Genomic DNA, 25,260 nt, shown 5'->3' with positions numbered 1-25,260 from the left:
TTTTCCGATATTTGAGCACGCGCGGTAGGTACAAACAAAGGCTGGCGCGAAAATTTAAACCGATAACTTACATTTGAGAAGTTCGCTATATTTTCATTAAAACGTCGTAATGCCAACAAAAAGATGCAGTTGGGGAACGTGCAATAGTGACAGCCGTTATTGCCACAAACCGCATATGACTGGTGTGTACCGTTTTTACCCTTTCAAAAGCCAAATGTGGACATGGAAAGATGTTTACACTGGATAAAACTAGTGCGCGTCATCACTCGACCTTATCAGCGGAAAGATTGGGAAACACCATTATATTTGTTCAAAAGTTTGTAATCTTTTATAAAATCCATGTGCATTCATTTTTTATTTATATAAAATTCATACTGATCGCATTTTACTTGTATGAAAACGGTGTAACACGATAAGACTGCATGAACATGTAATAATATTGACTCCATTTGCTTTGCACTTGCACTTATTTAGCCTATATTACAATGAACAACCATTTTGTTGGATTCTCAATGCAACGCTTGTTTACATGGCACAAATAACCCTACCGTGTTATTTTGAAGTGCATCAGTCTTTGCAAAATTCTTAATGTGACAGTTATGCATTTTGAATCGTATCTCGTCGTTGATCGGTGGGTATTAAAGCAAAATATTGGGATATGGAGGAAATGAAGATTGCATGCCAGCCAATTTGAATAATCGCGGCAGACACACATTTTCAAGGGGGGTATGTCTAAACGATATTACAGTACTGTACGATTAAATACCAGTTTACTACCAGTACAAATAAGCGGAACCACATTAATGGTATTTTACTAATTTTATTATTTTGGATGTTGAATGCTGTAAACAGTGGTCGGAGTCTTGGTCGCAAGAAATACACACCATATCCCTTTAAGGGGTCATTTTTTTATTGTAGATTTGAACTTCTCTTTTTTTAATTCTTCGGACAATGTGTAGTCAGCTGCGTACCATGACAACAGGCAACTACGAGCCTGTGAAAGTTAAACGTTATTCTAACCACACTCGAAACGAATAAAGAACAGATTCCAGTTCATTGGACGCGTAAGTTGATTAATGAAGATATCATAACAGCTGTCAAACGGTCGTAAAAATTATTGGTGCATCATGATGAAAATATTGCATATTCAAGCTTTCGTCAAAGATATTTTATCAAAATCATTATAATAAATTTATCATCGATGATAGTTATTTGAAACAAATGTCTATTATATATTTCTATAACAAGGTATTATTTATAGAGTTGTAATAGATGAATGTTATGGGTAGGTCCGTTTCTCAAAAATTAGGAATTGACTGCGTTTTTAACTTCGAAGACATCGCCCTAAAATGCATTTCAGACGCATTCAGGTAATGTGCAGATTGGGAGGGCCGTTCGCGCTGTAAGCGAGTACATGTGTACATTACATTACAATAACAATCAATGCATTTACTAGTGTTTACCGTTATGAAGAAGATGATTTTTGTAAGTTCCTACTATATACATTTTAGAAAAACACAAGTTTTATCAGTATTGGTCCAGAGGTTAAGAGGATTTATTGTTGAAGTAAAAATGTTCGCACACGCGCACAACAGTTGACGATAGACGACAAGTATTGTTTGTTTTTTTGCAAATTAGCAAGCTGGTACCATCTATATTCCAAACACCCAAACCAAGCTGATAAATCAGGCATTTCAATTCGTCTTTGAAAAAACATTAATACAACCAATGAACTCAGTTTTGAGTGATAAATGTTTTTAACAGCTAACTGTGATTGTAAAAGCAACTTTGCACATCCCACCTCTTATCTGCACATGAACATGTACTTTTAATAGCGAGCTCGCTGAGCCGCCGTAGGCGGCTCGACAGCTCGCATTACGTTAACACGTGTATTGGACTGTAGATCTACACAGGTTGTTGTTTTGAAAAGTTTGGTATCTTCGCGCGCAACCGAACCTGATATCCGAAACCGGAACTGGAAATTTTGGAAGTAAATAACCAGCGTCTCCTGATTGATCATAATGATAAAATAGAAAAAAAGATCAAATTTACGGCTTTTAAATATTTTAAAATTCTTCTCTCTATTTATTATTATTGTTACTATATTTCGAATAAAGCATCAGCATTCTTCGTGTAAAACATTTGTCTTCATTCAGGGACTTCCCCGTTCGATGACGTCATCACAAAATGTATCCAAGTAACGAATGACGTCACCGTTTTGTGTGTACATAGCAAGTGTCAACACCGACCGCTACTCGCACTTTTTATTAAAAATGATGACAAAACAAGTAAGTGCTATTATTTATTGGACGATTGCCATTGAGGAACAAACACGCGATTGGTTCGGCATGTACTCAGGTACCAAACTTTTTCAAACAACAATCTGCACAGTCAAATACTCGATTTCATAATCATTTCACATAGTGTTTTTCTTTCACTGTCTAAGCCATGCATTACATTTAAATTTAAAGGTGGTAAATCACATTTGAGTATCATTTCAACATGACCAAACTTTATTATCTGATATTGTACATATCCAAGGTGCCTGAACCACGTGACTTTTTCGGCTATGTGTGGGACAATCGGATGTAAACAAAACGTCGCTTCAGGTAACCTTTTTGATAATTTCATCATTATTTCAAAACCATTTTCAAAAAAACAAAGACGAGTGCCCGGTCATTGTCAAAAGACACAAAACTTTGGTAAGTTTGCGCTCAATTAATTAAGTAATTTTTCCAAAAGTGCAACCGCGTGCTTGAAAACACACGAAGTGAAATGCTATGTTTGGTATATTTTTTATTCGATCAACAAAACGTAGATTACAATATTGTCGAGGGTTTAAAAAATAGGGCGGACATTGTAATTCTTCATAGAGAAGCTACATACATTGTATATTTGCGCAAATACATCTGATTCGGAGTGTGTGTTATGAAAATGTAATGATGCTATGTGTGGGACAAATTTTTTTAAATGCTTTGTGTGGTATACAAACTAAACTAGAGAATCGAAAGATTGACATTAACGTCAATTACATTTAAAGTCTGTCTGAATAACAAAAGTTGGTCAATAAACATTGTTGTTAGTGTTTTGCGCGCCTTAAATATGATAATCCTACGTTCATGTAACTATAAATTATCATGATTGTCGATAACTTATATTCATATTTTGTTTACTTTTAGAATGCCTTTGTTTGCGAACAAGTGTGGCAGAGAGGTCAAAACACGGTCGGGGATCTCCTAACACAAAGCCACCCACGCACGGACAGGAAAAAAGTTCCGTTGGGCAAACTTTTTCTTGTTTGTTTCTATAAAATATATTGTTACAAAATGTTGAATTTTCAGTGAATTGTTACTGCCGACTAATGCACTTGTTTAATACACAAAATCGTAAGGATTGTTTGTGCAAGATGTCATGTGAATATTATTGCAACAAAACTACAAAAGTGTTAGTTGTGTGTTTTTTAGCAGGAATGTGTAGGCATTTTTGACTGTAACGAATTTAATAAATAAGCATAAAGAGATCATAAGCATTTTTAAACAAATAGACACTAGGATCAATGACATTTTTTTCTGGAAAATCATGTATTTGTATGTAAATCCTATTGAGCTATCTGATATATCACACATGCTATTTTTTAAGTTTAACAGTTTTATATCAGTTGTATTTTGTTCTTTTCAGGAGATTAAAGTATTTTTGGAAGCACCTTCAAGAGACGTACTGATATCTTGATCAATGAAAAGTTGTCATATACAAACATGTATAGTAAATGTTCCAAAGTTTAAATGACTGTTTGATTTATTACCAGATGGTGCAAGTATTGCAGGGAAAGAAAACAATCAAAGTAAACATTACATAAAAATTTGACATTTCAACAAATTGAACAACATTATATGATTTAATGTTAATTACTTGGTGCAGTGGGTAACAAGATCTTGCAGCGCCCTTTCATGACCGGGGCGAATGGGTATTTTCATTAAACATCTCAAACTATTGTCAGTTATCAGCTTTCATTTGAATTTGAGTAAATTAAGTATTGATGCAATTCAATATGTTTGTTGGCATAATGACCCCCACAAGTCAAGACGTTTTGGCGATGATCATTTGTTATGACTTAATTGAAGCATTCATATGTTTGAATAGCAAGATTTGCAAATTCATAAATTGACTGATTACAATTTCTTTGTGAATACTAATGTACTTCTTATGTATTTGGCGCTTTAATTTCTATTGTTACATGTGCATGCTAGTTATAAAGTAATGGTATTATTAATGACGTGTTTATTTTGATATACTGAAGATATTCATGGAGATTATATTGGAATAGACCACAAAACAAGCATTATTGGATTCGAAGATGTTCAAATGGAGATGATATTGGAATAGACCACAAACACGCATCATTGGATTTAAATTATTTGTTATGAAACACCTGTTTTATTAACACACATTATCAGATTTTATATTCATCTAATCAATTTAGTAATAACATAGATACAAACCGATAAATATACACACATATCAATACACACACTTTGTTTTGCTTATGCAAAAATACATGTTAAATGGTATGTTTGCGTAGTTAGTTGAAATAGCTTTCCATAAACATCACAGAATGAAGCGGGGTCCCTGTCTCTGTCACCGTGGTTTTGATTTTTAACTTGCCACATATCACCTTCCGTGTGGTTTGATGGTGTTCATGTAGTTCTTACACAGCTTCGAACCTTAAAAGCGTTACAGATCTTTCGACTAATCCTTTTCAAGTCTGAAAAACAAAAGAAGTAAAACCCATTTTAAAGCATGTGCTCTTATTTATTTTCTTTGTCATTCATTAAAAAATGGACCAAATTCAATAATCAGGCAGAAATATCAATCATTATATTTATTTAAAGACAATAAATAAAACAAAGAAATATTATATTTCAACATAACATGTATGCTTTAATAAGAATTAAGTTCAGTTAAACATAAATTGGTTAATCATTACACGATTACTTCAGTATTCAATAATGTAACATTTGGTTAATTTGATATATTTTCAGGACAGACTAAAGTTTATGTTCTAGATTCTTACAAAACTGTGTTCAGATTAAATGCAGAATTCTTGTATACCACACATAGCATTTAAAAAATGTATCCAACACATAGCAGTATAACATTTATATACACACACTCCGAATAAGATGTATTTGCGCAAACATACAATGTAAGTAGCTTCTCTATGAAGAATTACAATGTCCCGCCCTATTTTTAAACCCTCGACAATATTATTATCAATGTTTTGTTGATTGAACAAAAAATATACCACACATAGCATTTCACATCATGTGTTTTCAAACACGCGGTTGCACTTTTTGGAAAAAAATACTTAATTAATTTTGCGCAAACTTAACAAAGTTGTGCCTTTTTACAATGACCGGGCACTCGTCTTTGTTTTGTTTTTTAAATGGTTTTGAAATAATGAAGAAATTATCAAAAGGTTACCTGAAGCGACGTTTTGTTTACATCCGATTGTCCCACACATAGCCGAAAAAGTCACGTGGTTCAGGTACCGTGATATCTATTCTCTTCTATTGCAAAAAATACAAGAATTTAGCTTACTTGTTATGCCTCACAAAATGGCATGATTCAAACAAATATTGCTACCTTTGACAATATCTCATAGTGAGGGAGATAGTGCTCTTATTGACATCTGGGCTAACCTTTCTGGTAAAGAACATTCTAAATTAATTATTTGATAATTACTACAAATACTAATAGTGCAATGTTTATAGATACTATAAAATGTGATTGATTCAAGCAATCAAAAGATGTGATCAAATGTGATTAACCATATTTAAAACATAAATTCAAATAAAATATAAATAACTTTGAGGTGGGTGACATGACAGTCGCTACCTTTAGTACAGTGGCTGACTTGACATTCTATACCTTGAGTACGGTGGGTGACGTGATAGTCGCTACCTTGAGTACGGTGGGTGACGTGACAGTCGCTAACTAAAATGACGTTTAAACAGTAGTTAGGAATATACAAATTAATTTAATCCTAGTATTTGGTACTTAAAAAATATATACTTACAAGTGTAAAATTATCAAAGTGTTATATCAATGGTATTAAATAATATGTTTTGGTGGGTGACATAATTATCGCTGACCTACCTTGCATTTATTCCTCAATTATGGTAATTTGAAATTACTTTGACTTTAAATGCTCACAAAGGAAAATAAAACAAAAATGCTGCCTGGCCCTTGTGAAATCTAAGTACAGTATGCAACATGGAGAAATCATTGCTGATGCCAGTGAAAATTATAATTGAGAAGGTAGCAGCAGTTGGCTGTTCTAAATTTTTACATTGTAGGTTCTAGTTGATTGTTTAGTGTTTTAAGGAGGAAATGCCAAGGACATACATAATAGATTATTATATAGCTCCTTGGTATATACCAATCTTTGTTTGCTGCACAATTTGTTTATCACGGTTTTTCAATAAATAGGAACACCAGGGGTGTACAATTGATTTTTTTTAAAATATTTACGCATGCGTTTTTGATATGTTTATTGAGGAGCCATATCCATCACACACGTACATGCGAAGTTTTACATGCATATCTATTATACTTTTTTTATATATGATGGTTTGTTTGTGCCCGTGTATATTATTCAACAGAGCCTACTCTAAATGTCTGTTACTTTGTTTATTGTCAAATATGCAGAATATAAACGACTGTATAATGTACAGAGGATTTTACAATAAAAGTACCTCATTCTGAAGATGCCTATCTGTTTGTAGAGACCGTCAGTGAAGTGTTTCTTTTTATCTCACGAAAATTTCAATGATCAAATGAAGAAAGAAAAATTGTGTTGTCTCATTTTTTTAAATATGTACTGAACACAAGTTTTGTATTTGTATAAACGTGTTGTGTTGATTTCGATATAATGTTAATTACAAAATAATCATATTTATGACTGAGGTGAACCACTAATTACATATGTTTATTCGTTCTGTTTCCTATATAAGTGCACTTCAATAAATTTAAACGACACTATAGAGTAACGGAAATTTAATAAACATTGAAAAATGTATTGTGTGAAGCAAACATTAAACAATAGCCGATACAGAGCTTTCGCGCTAAACATGCAGAAATGGATGATAATGGCATTATCTATACAAAATATTTCTTAAGTGTGACATATATTACTTGTGAAAATAGTGTTAACTGAGCATTTAGACCACACAAACTGTTCCTTTGCAGATTTACAATATTAACATAATATAATTTAGGCACACACATAAGTGCTAGCATTCTTTATAAACCATTGCAATGAAATAAACACAATGGAAGTATAAATCCCAATCTCCCAACATGCCTGAAACGTTATATATGTTACAAGTCACGGATATTTTATCGTCACGGACATTTCTGCGATCGCATATACCAGAAGGGGTAATCACGTGATAGTCAAGATGACGACGTCCATACCGAGACAATTATTTTTCGCCGTTTTATACCCTTTATTACCTCTGTTTATTTTTTAAATGACGCTCACTTTCCAGCCATATCAGTAAAAGGTGATTAGCGTATATTTCGTATTTAAATTCGCTAAATATCTCGACTTGACTCCCCGCAAATTTTCTTAATGGAGCCCTAATTAGGTCATTCCGCTAAGAAATTTCGCACCGAGTAAAGTCGAAATGTAGAGCGAATATTACTATGAAATAGTAGCCAGTAACTTTCTTCCTAATATGGCTGGAAAATGAGCGGCATAAAAAAATACAAGTAATAAAGGGTATAAAACGACGAAAAATACCTGCCTCGGCATGGACGTCGCCATCTTGTTTGTCACGTGATTACCCCCTCTGATATACTATTCAACTTCTTTGACTTTAGCCCATTATTGTGTGGGTATATTCATTTATACCAGTAAACCGAAAGTTTAATTTATTATAAGCACTATTGCTAAATCTAATACTGTTCATAAAGGTTCTGAATATTCACGCGAGTGTTGTTTTCCAATTGAAACATTCTGTTTGACTTCCCCGTAGCAATTGGTGCTGCAATAGTTTACATTTACATATTTACATATTTGTTTCGAAGAAAATGCATTGTTTAAAACCAACAGTATCACAGAGGTACTTATATGTGGATGGTATAATGTAATTAATATGAGAAGGCGACAGTAACGGACATTTAAATTAGATGTTTTGTTAAATCACTTTTGCTAACTATTTGATCTGAAATGCCAAACTACGATTAATTTTTATTTTATATGAATGGGTTTATAATGTATAACAAGGATAGCCCGTGTTTTATATCGTCAATGTGTCGTTATTACCTGGCGACAGGCATTGTTCCTATTTATTGAAAAACCGTGTATAGTTTCATGTGTTACGCAATATTCACCTTCGATATATCTTCTCTTCAGGTATACATAATTATCGAAGTATAGGTCACTTTATGGTTTAGATAATTACTTATTAAAATATTAGAGTTATTTAGTTACAAGGACTGTTCTGTTGCTCTTATCCGCAGTTGGTATTCAAACCATATATATTTTACCAGATTTGTGCAAAATAAGGTGATTTTATCTCAACTATACACAGTCGGCAAATTAATTAGCATCATTTTTACAAACAGAAGCTTTTGTGGGCTTTTCAAACATTAACTCATTTGAGCTTTTGAACTGACAATATACTGTTCTAAATCATAACAAAATATAAATTAAATGTAATTCTTTGTAAAATTTTCTTAAGCAAGGTATCATGCTATTATACAACATTGCAGTTTACCTACATATTTTTTAAAAGGTCAGATAGCTTAATTGGAAGAGGAACCCAGGCCAATATCATATGATCAATATCATCAGATGGCTCATGGATGGATTCGGGTTCGAATGCCGATTTACGAAATCGTAATCCTGTCGTAGCGAATTATTTTTTTCCTATCGAAGTTAACACTTATGAATGACAAACACACAATCCGAAATAGATCTACGTTTATGATTCGTTCGATGCTTTAAAATATTAAAAAAAACAGGGTTAAAACCACCGCGTCAAAATTGTTGTCCCTAAAATACTGAGAGAAACTAGATCTATCTATCTAGATAGTATGTTTTATCTGAGAAATGACGTCACACTAGATACGTCATACATTGCGTAATCAAGTAAATGAAAATTATAAATACGGAAAGCTGGTTCGGTAATATATTTTAAAGAAGACAAAAGGATGATATATAATATAACGATAACATTCATGATGCGTCCCAATAAATTTCAAAGGTCAAATATTAGAACATGTTAATCGGCGCGTAGGAATACATACTTACGGTTAGATCACGGTCACGTGATGTACTGCAGGATATCAACTAGTTTATCCGACCCTGCTTTATTTGGTCAATGTTTGCAACAGAGGCAGGAAAAATACATATTCTGGGTTATAAACTAACATTCATAACCAATTGGCACAACTTTGTCCCTTCTATCTTTCGTATAGTAGATATAGGAGTTTCGCTGAACATCTTTGAGCCCGGTACAAATTTTAGGGACCATGTCTACTTGGCTTGTGCTAATATATTTTATTTAGAACTTGCGCTCTGTTGGTTTTTCCGCTTTCTGAGCGCCTGCGGGACGTGTAAAAACATTGTAATGTAGACATTAATATTACCGGGATCTGATTAACGTTCACATTAATTTTCAGACATTAAGTATTTCAAAACACACCTTTAAGTTAGGTCAAAGACAAGGGTTGTACACTATGCAGGGAAGTTGAAGACGGTAGTCAGTTGCTCTGGTGAACTACTTTTTGTCACTTAACAATTTTCAAAAGACGTGTATCTGTTTATACATGTTCCTTATTTTGTTTTGTTTTGGTAGATTTTTTTTATTATTGCTTGTTGTAAATTTTGAATGTTCAGATGTGTTACCTACTTTTTAACCAAGTTTTGAACTACTATTTTTTATGTAACCACTGTTAATATTTTATGCACTTATATGTATATGTAGTTGTATCGTTTTGGATGTTACAGTTTTGATTTGAATAAAACCCTCAAAACAGACAAAAAAATAAAATAAAACATTTTCAAAAGGATTGGACAGAACTTATTATTTTTCCATGATCCTGTCACTGGTATTTATTATGAAATGGAGTCTTACAATACAAATAATGAGGAGGAAATCACAGACCAACCGACAATAAACAAGAAGGCCAAAATGGACATATGTCGCTCACCTGTTGAACATCGCTCTTTTTGGCATCTATATTCAGATTCGACTTCCATTGTGTCTAGGTCAGCGCAAAAGTGTATGTACTTGTATCAAAATGAGCGATTTTGGCTTATTTTCTTTATTAAGTGTCACCAAGAACAGTCACGTGAAGTTTTAAAGAAAATAAATGGCATAGTGTAAGAAGTCGTTTAAAGGCATTTCTATTTTTAGCTCTGATGGCCATCTTGTTCAGTGGTGCAGAACGATTTTAGCCATTTGTTTAAAGGTCATCCAAGAATCATTCCTGTGCAGTTTGGTCAAGATCCAATAATTGGTTAAGAATGAGATGTCATTAAAGTGAATATCTTTTTTTAGCTCTTGTTGCTTAATTAAGCATTGGAGCGGAACTGCTATTTTAATGAGAAAAGAGGATCATCAACTGATCATTCCTGTAAAGTTTAATCCAAATCCAGTCATTGGTTTAGGATGGAATGTCGATTAAGTGCTCCTGTGACCTACTAGTATAATGCATGTTAACGGAACTAGTTATGTAACTTGGTAGAGTACCATCCGCGGATCATTCCTGTGAAGTTTGGTCAAGAGCCATGCATTGGTTAAATAGGAGATGTCGATTAAGTGGAAAATCATTTGTTTAGCTTATGTGACCTACTTAATCAGCGGAGCGGAACGATTTATATAACTTTTGTAGATGATTATCCACTGATCATTCCTGAAAATTTAATCAAAATCCAGTCAGCAGCTTCAGAGGACATGCTGTTTAAAGCAAATGTTGACGACGGACGGACGACGGACATCAGACCATCCTAAAAGCTCACCTTGAGCACTTCGTGCTCAGGAGAATAAAAAGCATGATTATTCTCTTAACAAAGCGCTGACCGCAGTTTTACTCCAATTTTTTGCATTGCAGCTTTCTGTTTTCATGTAATTTGTCGCTTCTCTCACAAAGACTAGCTAAAATGTAGTACGCATTGCTTGTCTGAAAACATTTCCAGGGAGGCATAATATTTGTTTACACGTGTGAATCCTCTGGTCTGGTCCAAGTTTAAGGTACAGCATGCCAACGGATTTAACCGATTTAAACCACCAATGCTTTCTGTAATATTAATTATGTTATTTTTAACATTAATTTTTTTATTAAGCGTTTAGGATAGACATGTAATGTTTTAGACTTATTTCTGAACATGTATGTTAACAATATTAAAAATATTGCGATATCTTACGTTTTTTGTTACCGTTTTCGTAAATGTATAACTATGAATGATGATGGATTTTTTCATAGAATAAAATTATTTGTCCAACGAAAAGAAGCCTTTAATATAGATGTGCGCTTCAAACAGCATTAAGTGAAGTATCTGAAAGCGTTCATTATTGTCGTCGGCATAATCTAAGTTAAATTCATATAAAGAAATAAATCTATAACGAAAACATTTTGGCAACATAATGTTCAGACCTGAAATAGCACATCACTATTTAAATAGTTGTACAATTAAAATCCAATATGCTTAGTTGAAATAGTTCATTGATTTTTATATTGCGTCATATTAATACTGAACTAGCTTTGCATAAACATATATCCTTTTTCTTTGACATATGTTTTCTCTTAAAACACATGTGTAAACACAGATGATGGCATTGTCAACAATCTAGTTCATGATTATTCATACTTAGTCTGATAGCTTTATTATTATTTATTTTATATAAATTTCCAAAATTAGGTTGCATTTTCCCACGTGTGAAATTTTTGTTTAGTGTGATTCATTCGGATTTAATGCAGGAAAAAGGATCATAATTTGTGTTTTCATTTTATTATATTAAGGGCTTGTATGTGTGTTTTTCAGCATTACGGGAAATTTTAAACAAAGCGCTTAAAAAACATATTCCTGGGATTGCATAACTTTTGTTTACATGTGTATACCCTGTTATCCATTCAGGACCATGTTTTATATTCAGCACGACTATAACGTTTTCTCAATATGTGTTCGTTACATAAGAGTAAAGCTCTATTTGCTTCAGCGTTTATTTATGATATAAATAAAATGTTTTAAAGTACCCATATTTACTGACCATGTACGTTAGCACAATTCCGAAAATTGTGAATTATTTTATATATTTTATTACCGTTTTCGTGAATGTATAATTATGTACCATGATGGGTTGAAATATTTTATTTATTTTTATGTTTCGTTATATTAATACTGATATAACTTTGCATAAAAATAAGTCCTTTTCTTAAAAAATTGCTTTCTCTTATAATCACATGTGTAAACACAGATGTTGGGAAAATAGCATTGGCAGCAATCTAGTTGATAAAACATTGTATAATTATATCTGATTACCCATTCTTAGACGGATAGCTTTATTATCATGTATTTTTATATACATTTTCAGAATTAGGTTACATTTGCTACAGTCTGAAACGTATGGTTGGTTTAATTCACTCAGACTTGCTGGAAGAAAAAAGTACCAATAAGAAAGTTTTGAGTTGTCATGTTATTATATTAAGGGTTTGTTGCAGCAATGTGATCAAAATTTTTGATCGTGATAATTTCTTACATGCATTTATATTGTTTTCTACTAAAACAGTATTATGTCGAAGTATATGAACGCATTCTGTTGATGGGGTCAACTTAAATATCTTCATATACAATTAACAATACATAGTTAATGTAGATTTTATGTTGTACTTTTTATATAGAAAAAACGTCAACGCTTATTTTAAATTGACCTGATTCATCACCTATATTTTCTGGATAAATGTTAACTTTATAACATTGACACTCTCATTTGTACGAAAAACTGATTTTAATATCGCCATATAATTATGTAATATGCATACAGTGTACGCCTGAATACGCATCTATGGTAGTCAAATAAAACGCATGTAGAAAAATATACATTAAACCATAATAGTTTAATTATTTCGCTTGCATGGACAAACTTATTCTTTCTGTATGTGTATGTCTAGAATTAGGTGGAATTTTGATCAAAGCGCTTTTTAAAACATATTCCTGGGGTTGCATAATTTGTTTTTGCTCGCGTATACCCTGTAATCCTTTCAGGACCATGTTTAATGTTCATGCCTTTAACGTGTTTTAAATATGCGATCATTATATAAGAGTAAAACTCTATATGCTCCAGCCTTTATTTAGGATAGAAATATTATGTTTTAAAGTACATGTAGTTTCTGATCATGGGCGTTAACACAATTCAACTGTTGTGATATCTTTTACCGGTATATATTTTATAAGCGTTTTTGTAAATGTATATTTACGTACCATACTGGGTTTCAGCATAGCATACAAGTTACTTGTCCAACGAAAAGGAGCCTGTACTATGGATTTGCCCTTAAATCAGCATTTAGTCGAAGTACCTGAACGCTTTCATTTTTGTCGTCGGATAATTTAAGTTCAATTTATATAAAGAAGTAGTCTAAAACAATGATTTTGGCAACAAAATCGTTCACGCCGAGGGGCTATGTCACTTTTGAAGGGCCCAAATGGGCAAAGTCTTCAAAAAAACATGAAATTAAGAATATAATTTGAACATATAATACTGGTATAAACTGGAAATATCTCACGGGAAATGTATTTATGTATTTTGAAATAAAAATCATTTTAGAAATTTGTGTACATATTGATGTCATAACTTTGAGGTTCAATGCCACTGTAATGAAGGTAAACAAGGTGAAACTTCAGCTGCCATAGCGGCACAGCATTCCCATCATCAACCGCGCCTGGTGCTTTATTTACGGCCTATGACCAATTGCCGATCAGCACAGCATAGAACATAACAAAACAACACACATAACAAAGGCCGTTGAATAAAGCTGGTGTCACCGCATTGGAACGGTCAATGCTAAGCATTTGGGGGTTTGAACCGGTTTTAGAGCGCTCAACCTCACATTTGGCCCAGCGATATTCAAAACACACATACGTGTAAATAAACATTTACCTGATAGGATTGTAACACAAATTAAAAGGCAATAAAAGAGAACTACAAATGTTCAATTTAATTACAAATTAATTACTCTATGGTAAGAAGAAACCAGAACAACAGCGCTACAATTTTCTGAGGCACGATGCAATGAACGAACAAGTATCAATTACATCCCATCTTTTGAAAAAAAAAAGCTTTCAAGAAATAACCTCATATAGTTAATTATTCAGAGCATCGTCGCACATGGTCAGGAAGAAGATGCAATTATGGGTGTAAAGAGCCAAATTGTACACCTTGGTTGTGTATATTAATAGAACCGAAATATAAAGTAAGGAAAATAAGTATAACTTATATGATATTTACCACCTAAAAAAAATTCCTTTACAAGCAGTAAAATATGTACTGAAAAGAGAGGGGATTGTTGATAATCATATAAAACTTAAAGGCATTTAGAAAGTAAACAATGTATAATTATACAAATAAAAAATCATAAAAACAAAAACATCCAGACTGAGAAGTATATAAATGAATGCTAGCTAGTCGAAGTCAGCAACTCATTGTACATGGAAAGTTCTTTAAGTGTTTAAGTGTCCGAGTGTCGTATTTTAACACTTTTATCCGCAACAGGCCAAAGGCGCTGTCTCATATTGTTCGCTCGTATGACCCGTCATTCATTAGTTCGATTTGTACTTCGTGTTTTATTTCTTTTTAAACATTCTTATGATTTGTTTCGACCAAATTTCTCTTTTGTCGTTTTTAATATTTGGTTTATTGTACAAATATGTATCAGCATGAGGTATATGTAAAATACAAACAATTTTTATTTAAAATGGGAATCAATTGTCTTGTTGACATCAACAAGCTTTATAATAATGTATTTTTGCATACATTTTAAGAATTCGGTTGCATTTTCCACAGTCTGAACTGTTATGTTTGGTTTCATTCTTTGGGACTTGCTGGAAGAAAAAATATCAATAAAAAAGTTTTGTGTTGTCATGTTATTATATTAAGGGCTTGTTGCAGAAATGTGATCACAGTATTAGAATCTGATAATTTTATTTAGGAATTTATATTGTTTTCTACTAAAAGTATGTTATTTAGGATAGAAATGTTATGTATTAAAGAACATGTAATTTCTGATAGTGGACGTTAACAAATTCAAAAGTTGTGATATCTTTTATATATTTTATTACCGTTTTTGTGAATGTATATTTACGTACCCTGCTGGGTTTCAGCATAGCATACAAGTACTTGTCCAACGAAAAGAAGGCTGCGCTATGGGTTTGCCATTAAATCAGCATTAAGTCGAAGTACCTTAAAGCTTTAATGTTTGTCGTCGGATAATTTAAGTTCAATTTATATAAAGAAATAAGTCTATAACAATGATTTTGGCAACAAAAACGTTGACGACTTTAATAGTATATCACCATTTAAACAGATGCAAAATTTAAATCCAACTGCTAAGATGAACTAGTTTTTTTGTTTCGTCATATTAATACTGAATGAACTTTGCATAAAAACCATTTTCTTTAACAAATGCTTTCTCTAATAATCACATGTGTAAACACAGATGTTGGGAAAGTAGCATTGTCAACAATCTAGTTCATAATATTATCTGATTATTCATACTTACACGGATAGCTTTATTTTTATTTATTTTATATACATTTTCAGAATAAGGTTGCATTTTCAACATTGTGAAATGTTATGGTTGGTGTTTAGTTGTGAGCTTTAGCTCACAACTAATGTAGAGAGGCAGTTTTGCAATTCAGTCTGCTTTAGCTAGGCTATGAACGATAACTGCAAGTAAGTCTGCTGTAAGCTATGCTATGAACGATAACCACTTCCTGCCTGCACTACCTGCATTGACATTATGCAGAAGACGAATGTTAGGAGCGTCTGCGCTACTACTGCAGTGTGTGTATTTAATCAATAGTGTTTAACAGCTTGTAAGACGACATTGGCAAGTCTAGTGTTTATCATTGAAATCTGTATATATTGGCTGCTTTCAGAGAAAACGGGCCTTAATGCATGTCAAATATGATTAGCCTGTACACATTGAGCCTGTGTAATTCGCACAAGCTAATCAAGGACGACACTTTCTGATTGTATGGTGTTTTTCGTTTAAAGACAGTATCTGGTACTGGGATGACAATTAATGCATATGCAAAAAGCCCTGTTTTCCCAAAATGAAGCTTAAATCATCTTTTTTATTTATGTTATAAAAAACCCATCTCAACCTGTGCTTTAAGACACACTCTTTATAAATTGAATGGGGTGTATTCATTTCAAACTTGCGATATAAAATGCTATAACATAATTTTGAAAACTGAGTTGCGTCTAAGATTATACAACAGCGAACAACTTCAGTGCCCCTAGCGCTTTGATATTCACACGGACTTGCTGGAAGAAAAGAACGTATCAATAAAAAGTTTTGTGTTGCCATGTTATTATATTAAGGGCGTGTTGCAGCCATGTGATAAAAGTTTTAGCTTCTGTTATTTTCTTTCATACATTTAGTTTGTTTTCTACCAAAACAGTATTATGTCGAAGTATATAAACGCATTCTCTTGATGGTGTCAAATTAAATATCTATATCTATATAAAATTTAATGATATACAAAATGAAGATGTTATGATGTATTTTAATACCAAAAAAAACGTTAACATATTAACGTATATTGTAAATTGACTTGACTCACTACTTATTTGTTCTGGTTAATATTAAACTTATATCATTGAAACTCTCATTTGTACGAAATAATATGATATCGCCTTATTGTTATGTAAGAATTATATGCAAACAGTGTACGCCTGAATAAACATATATGGTAGACAAATAAAAACGCATAAAGGAATATATACATTTTACCATAATAGTTGAATTATTTTGCATGCATGGACAAGCTGATAATTTCTATGCGTGTGTATTTCCATCATTACGGGGAATTTTTAAACAAAGCGTTTAAAACATATTCATGGGGTTGCATAACGTTTGTTTACACGTGTTACCACTGGAATCCATTCAGGACCATGTTTATGTTCAGCATGTCTATAACGTTTTCTAAATATATATTCGATATATAAGAGTATAACTCTAGTTGCCCGAGCGTTTATTTAGGATATAAATGTTATGTTTAAAGCACCTGTAATTACTGATCATGTGCCTTAACACAATGACGAAAATTGTAATATCTTTTATATATTTTATTACCGTTGATAATTATATACCATGATATATTTCAGCATAGCATACAGGTATTTGTCCAACGAAAAGAAGACTACAATGGGTTTGCCCTTAAATGATCATTAAGTCGAAGTACCTGAACGCTTTCATTTTTGTCGTCGGATAATTTAAGTTCATGGACAAACTGATACTTTCTATGTGTGTGAATTTTCAGCATAATGGGGAATTCCAAACTAAGCGCTTTTCTAAACATATTTCGAGAATTATATGATTGTTGTTTACACGCATATAAACTGTAATTCATTCGGGACCATGTTTTGTGTACAGCATGCCTACATAACTTTTACTACCTATGTGTTCATTGTTACGGTTAAATCTGAAGTTGCTCCTGCGTTTTATAGGATAGAAATGTTGATCTTACGTTTAAAATTGTTAAATTGTTAATACTAAATTTACGTTTTAAATTCTGAGCATGTATGTCAACAAAATTTCAGAAGTTGTGATATTTTTATACATATTTTAACCGTTTTCTTAAATGTTTAATTATGTGCCGTGTTGGATTTTAGCATAGTATACGAGTATTTGTCCAATGAAAAGGAGCCTGACTGTACTATAGGTATGCCCATATGTAAGTTTTTAGTCAAAGACCCTAAAAGCTTCCATTTATTTGACGTCTCGATAATGCAGGGTTCATTTAAATATAGAAATAAATATATAACAGCCATTTTGGCAATACAACTGAACACATATTACACGTATACACACATATGTTGCGAGAATAGCATTGTCAAAATCAAAATAAGATCTGAATTAGCCAAAAGGAGGTTCTCATAACGAAGATTAAAATATTTATAAACTTCGCTCATTCAGACATTTTTGTTCTTAATTTTCAAACGGGTTATTGACGAGAAGCATTTTTGAAGAACAGATAAAGACATGTTTTAAATTTCGCTGAAAAAAATGGTAATACAAAAAAAACGAGTATGCTCTAACTTTTGTATATTTTTAAACAACTATTGACAATTATAAGACCAATTTTCGTTTTAAATGGTAAAAATAAACTTTTTAGCACAATCAATCTGTAATATGACCAACAACACAACTAAAACGACCCAAGAATTAGTTTGACTCATACTATAATTGTTGTTATATAATGTTGACGCTGTAATACAATTTTAATATTCGAATTTGAATTCAATGACTATATACCGTTAAAATTGGTAAGCACAGCAAGATCAAAATCAGCGTTAAGGTGCTGAGCTTCTTAAGTCTGTAATTGCTACCATTAACTGCGTAGCAGTTTCCGGTTTAGAAAAGAAAACTAAGTGTTTTTGGACAAGTCGAAATTTTGAAATGTATTTCTTATATATTAAACAACAAAACAACGAAATGTAAAATGTACAGACATCTGCAGCGTTCGAAACTTGTTCTTTACAGGGTCCAACCGAAAACATATATTATTGGTTTAGAAGAATAAAATCCACATATTTTAAAATGCGCCCTAAGGCTGGATTTCATAACCACATACATACTTTTTTTAAAGAAAAATCATGAAAAATGCATGTTCTATTGTAAAACGTCTTCAAATGTATCAATATACTTGCTATATCATGCTCTACAAGCATACTAATTTTTAAAGCGGAATAGTTAACAGGTAATTAATAATTAATTAAGAGAATTAAGTCACCTTCGCCATAATGGTCGAGGTCGACTTAACTCTGCAAAATTGAATTTCGGCTTCGCCCAACGGTCGCGATAGTATTTATATATATATATATATATATATATATATATATATATATATATCTAATGATAAATCTACTTGCGTTATTTATAGTGTGTATATCGTCATGTCACCTATTTTCGCGATGTACTTTCGATTTCACATGGCGAAATTTTATTACCGAATATACTGAAAATATGAACTTTTTTCATGAAATGTAATATACCAGTCGTATATATATATATATATATATATATATATATATATATATATATATATATATATATATATATATATACACTGTAATTCCAATATAACGCGGATGACGGGGTCCAAGACAAGCAACAGCGTTATAAAGTTTGAACTCATGTATTGTAGGGTGCTATAACAACAGGTATAGTATAGCCTATAATATAGGTCCTGTGTATTAACATGCTGTGTTGTCATCCGCAAATACATGCATATAAACCGAGTCGTATATTTAACATTATACATACCGCTTTTCTAATGTGCACATTTATCCGATAATCCAATCAAGTTACAACATCACTTAAAAAATAATAATCTTGAACACTTATGAAGATAAATATGTCTACGAATTTCATAAACACAACTATATGCACACGCCATTTTTCAGAAGTGTAAAGAGAACAGTGCATTATGGGGCAGAGCTTTCATTGGACAAGCGAATTTTTTATAAAGATTGAATGCAATACGATACATAAACAAGGAAATGCTTTATTGCGTCTTACGTCGTCATGCAAAAACGTGCTTCCTGGGGACTTTCTGATACCGGGAAAACATGAAAGTGAATCTCTGTTTACAATTACACTGCGTTAGCATGTTAATATATCGTCTAGATTATTTATTTAATTTCTCGTACACGAACTGAATTAAATGACTAAATACTAGAATGATAATGAAATTACAGAAAACCTTGTTTTATACTGTGCGCAGTATATTTTAAAGCCGCTCCTTTAATAAACTGCATTCATATCAAAGTAAGAATGTTTTTTTCGTTTTGAATAACTTTAATTTTATAATTATCCTGCTTGCACTTAACTTGAAATTAGCGCACCGAACCGCTCTGATAGGGAATACATGTAATAAACACTTACACGCGAGATTTTCACACCTTTATTGACATTACACAACAGATTAACACCAATTAGCTGTCGGTGCTGTTTTACCTCGAAGCGATTAAAATCGGTTGAACTGACGGTTGAATAAAGCAATAAAGATGCGATCGCCGCCATCTTTGACTTGTCTGAAAATACATGAATTTGCATAACATGGATTTGAATAAACAATGGAATGTTGGAGCAAAAACGGAATCCAAGACCCACCCGCGTTATATTGCATTCAGTGTTATAACGGAAAGCATTATATTGGAGTTGCAGTGTATATTATATATATATATATATATATATATATATCCAGTCCAGGCGAAAAGTGTCGTACAAGATTAGCCTGTGCAGACTGCACAGGCTTATCTTAGATGACATTTTCCGTTCATGAATTAAGCCCAGTTATCCAAGAACGGTATTTAAAGGACTGGCGATTACCTGCGGTCCAGTAGGTTGCCACTGTATGTTTTGGATATGGTGTCCGCCTAGTGATCGGGAGGTCATTGGTTTGATTCCCACTGTTGGAACTTCCTATAGATCTGCCCAAAATACATCATGTGCTAGTTCTACCCAGGCGATGGAGTTGAAATCGTTTCCATAAGCCTTCAGCTTTCGTTGCAATGGAGCTAAAAGATATAGGTTTAAACTACCTGCGGTCGAGATGTTGCTGCCCATGCTTCTCAAGGTCAAGCGGCTCTCTGATGGTCAGATTATATGTGTTACACTTGAACATGGAGCTGGCGGCCTCATTGTGGGTCACATGGTGTCGGTACAACTCGGTGATCTGCGTGAACTCGGCCTGACATATGTAACACTGGTGGCTGCGCTATGTAATACAATGCTGTGCTGCGAAATACATGGCTGTACTGTGAAATACAAGGCTGCGCTATGAAATATAAGGCTGCACTGCGAAATACAATGCTGCTCTTTGAAATACAATCATAAGGTCACATGTGTAAATATATCAAAAAGTACGGTCTCTTTATATGGGATAGCGAAGATATTTTGTTAAATTGTGTTTGCATTTCCTTACTGATCTAACACTGGTGGCTTCCTCGTGAAATATGATCACCAAGGTCACAAGTGTAAAGATATGAGCCTCGCTCTGGTGAAAACAGGGTTTAATGCACGTGTTTATAAAGTGTCGTCCCAAATTAGCCTGTGAAGTCTGCACATACTTATCAGAGACGACAATTTTCCCTTTATGTTCTCACCAAGTTTAATAAATATTGGACTAAAAATGAGACTTTTAGAGTGTAATTATGGTTTACAGTAAGCATATCGGGTAAACAGCCCGGCCCACTGGCAGCAATGTTTTTCAACAAACCAGAACCATTTTCTACCTCAGCTGAGATATCAGTAGAACAAATACTCTTACCAAGTTTCATGAAGATTGGACTATCAATGTGACTTCTGGAGTCTTACCAAGGTTTACTATTGCTAAATAGGGAACACTGCTTTGCTCCCTGGTGGTCATGTTTTTCAACAGACCAGAACCAGTTTCGAACTTAGCACAGACATGATAAGAACAAATGTTCTGACCCAAGTTTCATAAAGATCGGATCATAAATGTGACTTCTGGAGTAATGGGCTGTCAGTTGTTGTGGCAGCCATTGTGTGAATACGCTAGAGCATATTAAAGAAGAATTGCTCGCGTGACTCATGGAGTTACTGATGAGAGTCTGTTGTTTACTTGTCATAAATTTCAACCAGATATTTTTGAGATATTAAATTAAGACAAGTCATAAGTGTACATATGTTTATCAATAATGTAAAATGGAAGCATTGAGTTACAAAGAGAAGTTATAAAAATATGTGTATGAGAAACGATTATATTGTTTCAGATCACTGTGACCTTGCCCTTTGACCTAGTCACCTAAAAATCAATAGGGATCGTTTGACAGACATGAACAATACCCCAATGAAGTTTCATGATCCTAGGCTTAGCATTCTTGAGTTCACATCCGGAAAACATTTTACTGCTTCTGGTCACTGTGACCTTGAACTTTGACCTGAACATCAACATGGGTAATCTGTCGGTCATGAGCAATATCCCCATGATCTTTCCTGATCCTAACCCTAAGCATTCGTGAGTTATCATCCGGAAACCATTTTACTGTTTCAAGTCATTGTGACCTTGACCTTTGACCTAGTGACCTGAAAATTAATAGGGGTAATTTGTCAGTCATGACCAATGTCCCTATGAACTTTCCTGATTCCAGGCTTAAGCGTTCTTGAGTTATCATCCGGAAATCATTTTACTGTTTCGAGTCAATATGACCTTGACCTTTGATCTAGTGACCCGGAATTCAATAGGAACATCTGCCAGTCATGATCAATGTACATATGACGTTTCCTGATTCCAGGCCGAAGAGTTCTTGAATTATCATCCTGAAACCATTTAGTGGACGGACCGACCGACGGACGGACCGACCGACCAACAGACCTACATGAGCAAAACAATATACCCACTCTTCTTCGAAAGGGGGCATAAAAATGTTGTAGTGTTATGAAAACAAAATCATTCTCCATTTATAAAATATTTTTATTAAACTTAAAGACAGTGTTTCATCAAATACTACAAGTAATTTGAATTGACCATATCATACGCTGTCACATGTAAGATTTGGATATAGAATAAACAGATTGGTGTCAGATGTAAGTAATAATCAAATAAAATCTTACATTAGTAAACATTGACAGTTAATTGGTGATGAAACTTTCCATTTTAAACTTTCGAAAACACTGCCACACAAACAATATACATCACACATTCAGTCTTTTTTTATTATAAATTTTGCCTGCTTTGATATATATAAATTAATGCTTATCTAATCGTTTTGTTTATGCGTAGCTTGTTTAAGAGTTTTGACAATATGAACAAGTCAAACGGGTCTGGCAATTCATTTAAAATAAGATAGCAGCAATTGTAATATATAAATGTATGTATGTGTTACACTACTTATTGCACATTTTGTACTTCAATACAAAAAAGAGTGTCTCTTATGCACAAAGTAGTTTTTCCGCTATGCAATATTCAACTTAATGTAAATGTGAAAATTCAATTTCTGATTTTGGTAACCCATGCCACTTTCCACCCCTAAATAAAAACAAGGTAAATGTGAAATTGAATTGAACTTCTTTAAGCAACATAATAATTGCACGATTAACAAACACAGGGTCAATATATAATGTTGAGTTTTGTGTAAAAGACATTTGATAAAGTTTTTATAAAATTGTTATGTCTTCAATAATTATTGTTTTAAACAACCATAACTAAATAAGTGTGAATCATAAATTCACTTGGTGCAGTGTTGCACACATTTAATATGAGCAAAAAACAATAATTCTTAGGTGGTATACTGTTCTAACTTGAGTTTAAACAGTGTTCTCCCAAATAAAAAAGCAAATAAACTCTGTTTTAGTGGGGAAACTGTTCTAACTTCAATAATGCTTAATATCTCTTTACCAATTTATCATATGTTGTAGTTAAGATATACTTAAAACAGTATTTCAAAATTAAATTAATTTAAGAAAAAACATATGGCATATCTAAAGAAGCAACATAATACCAAAGTTTTTCTTCTTCCTGAAAACTTTTGTGAAATTGATTTGGAAGAGTGTTGCGCTAAACAGGCGATAGAGTGAAAGGTAACGGCACTAACACGTTTGACATTAAATACATGTATAATTGTCATCAACAAAAATAAAATCTTAAAACAACAATGGAAGAAATCTGTACAAAACATCAATTGTAACTCTATGAAACAAAACTTTTCTTAAAACAGAACAAATGCTGACAGAGAATAAAATGAAAATGTAAAACCTTCTCTCCTCATTTGCATCCTGTTGTTCATTTTACTTTGCATAACAATCACACAAACATATTGTCACAAATGACAACAAGTAAGTCACATATATATATATTCCTCATTTCCAAGATATAGATCAAGATCATAAAAATACACGGATTATATACAATTCAAATGCAAAATAATCATAAAAGCGATTCAGTTGATTCCGTGGAACAGATGGTAGCTTGCTTTCAAAGTGTGTGACAACATAATAAATCACCCAGGGAGAACTATACAATTAAACATACGCCTAATAAAATATCTTTGATGCCATGATTTTTTTAATGAAAATACATTTTAAACATGTTCATGATCTTACAGTATTTGTCAACACAATAAATCATCCAGGTGAATAAAGAGATGAAACTTAACACTCAATACAAGTTCGGTGTTGCCAAGCATTTGTGTTGAAAGTGCATGTTCCAAAAGTTTGTACTGAATCTTGTAAAACAAAACTATTTTACTTTAAACACAAGGATGTTTGCATTATAATGTTGACCCACAATGATGGATGATGAGCTCCTATTGTAGAAGACTGACACTGGCTTACACAGTCCATCCTTGCTGGTAACAAGAGTTGTCAGCTTCTTCTTGCCTTCACCATCCAGCTGTAGGATAGTGTCCGACAAATAACCACAGACCAGCACCTGTCCCTTAGCTGTCACATGTATACCACGCGGAAATTCTAAGTCTGGGTCTGTGAAGGTGCAGATGACTGTACCATCTCTGGCTAGGGTGATGACCTTGTCGTGTATAAAGTTTGTGACAAATATCTTGTCACCTGACGGACTCACTGCACACATATCTACTGTAAAAGAGATTGTAATCAATATGGCTAATAATTTACAGGATCATCATGTTAATTAAAACAAGGTAACATCTTATTCACGCCAGCTATTTATTTTAATTAATAGAGTATGATATTTCTTACAATGAATGAATGATTATTAACTGAAACCCCATGACATACTCATCAATATCATTTTCTAAGTATGTAAATGTACTCACTGACATAATCAGTGCTTGCTTACATAAATACTGTTATAGAATTATTTAAGATAGTCTCTAAAACCAATACCAACTCATTAACAGCAGAAAATAAGTCAAGGCAACACTTGGCAAAGAAAGGACATTTGTTGAGTAGGTTTCATTTTCATAGGGTGAAAGTATAATTTCTATTATTTGAAAAAATAACTATCTGCAATATGCAAAAGTA

General features: G+C 32.9%; 2 protein-coding genes across 9 annotated transcripts in view; one reads left to right on the top strand and one right to left on the bottom strand.

The window, feature by feature from the left end:
* Positions 1-25,260, top strand: part of LOC127847672 (E3 ubiquitin-protein ligase TRIM33-like) — a 414,404-nt gene that overhangs the window by 84,479 nt on the left and 304,665 nt on the right. The window lies entirely within an intron of this gene.
* LOC127847679 (uncharacterized) overlaps positions 1-25,260 on the bottom strand; it is a 303,197-nt gene that overhangs the window by 273,224 nt on the left and 4,713 nt on the right. For 2 of the 5 annotated variants that reach the window (XR_008034111.1, XM_052379742.1), the window contains exon 3: positions 22,715-24,852. The exons of 1 other annotated variant lie outside the window; for it this stretch is intronic. Coding sequence is in view for 2 of the 4 variants with exons in the window: in XM_052379742.1 (XP_052235702.1) it covers positions 24,500-24,852 (353 nt within the window). In the remaining 2 variants the exon portion in view is untranslated. Of the gene's footprint in view, positions 1-22,714; positions 24,853-25,260 lie in introns of those variants that run through there. 2 more of the 5 variants (XR_008034113.1, XM_052379744.1) reach the window with 1 other exon arrangement.

Source organism: Dreissena polymorpha, chromosome 10 (genome assembly GCF_020536995.1).
Source record: "Dreissena polymorpha isolate Duluth1 chromosome 10, UMN_Dpol_1.0, whole genome shotgun sequence".
In the NCBI taxonomy this organism is placed as follows: domain Eukaryota; kingdom Metazoa; phylum Mollusca; class Bivalvia; order Myida; family Dreissenidae; genus Dreissena; species Dreissena polymorpha.
Note: the sequence above shows the minus strand (reverse complement) of the source record. Positions and strands in the feature narration are given on the sequence as shown.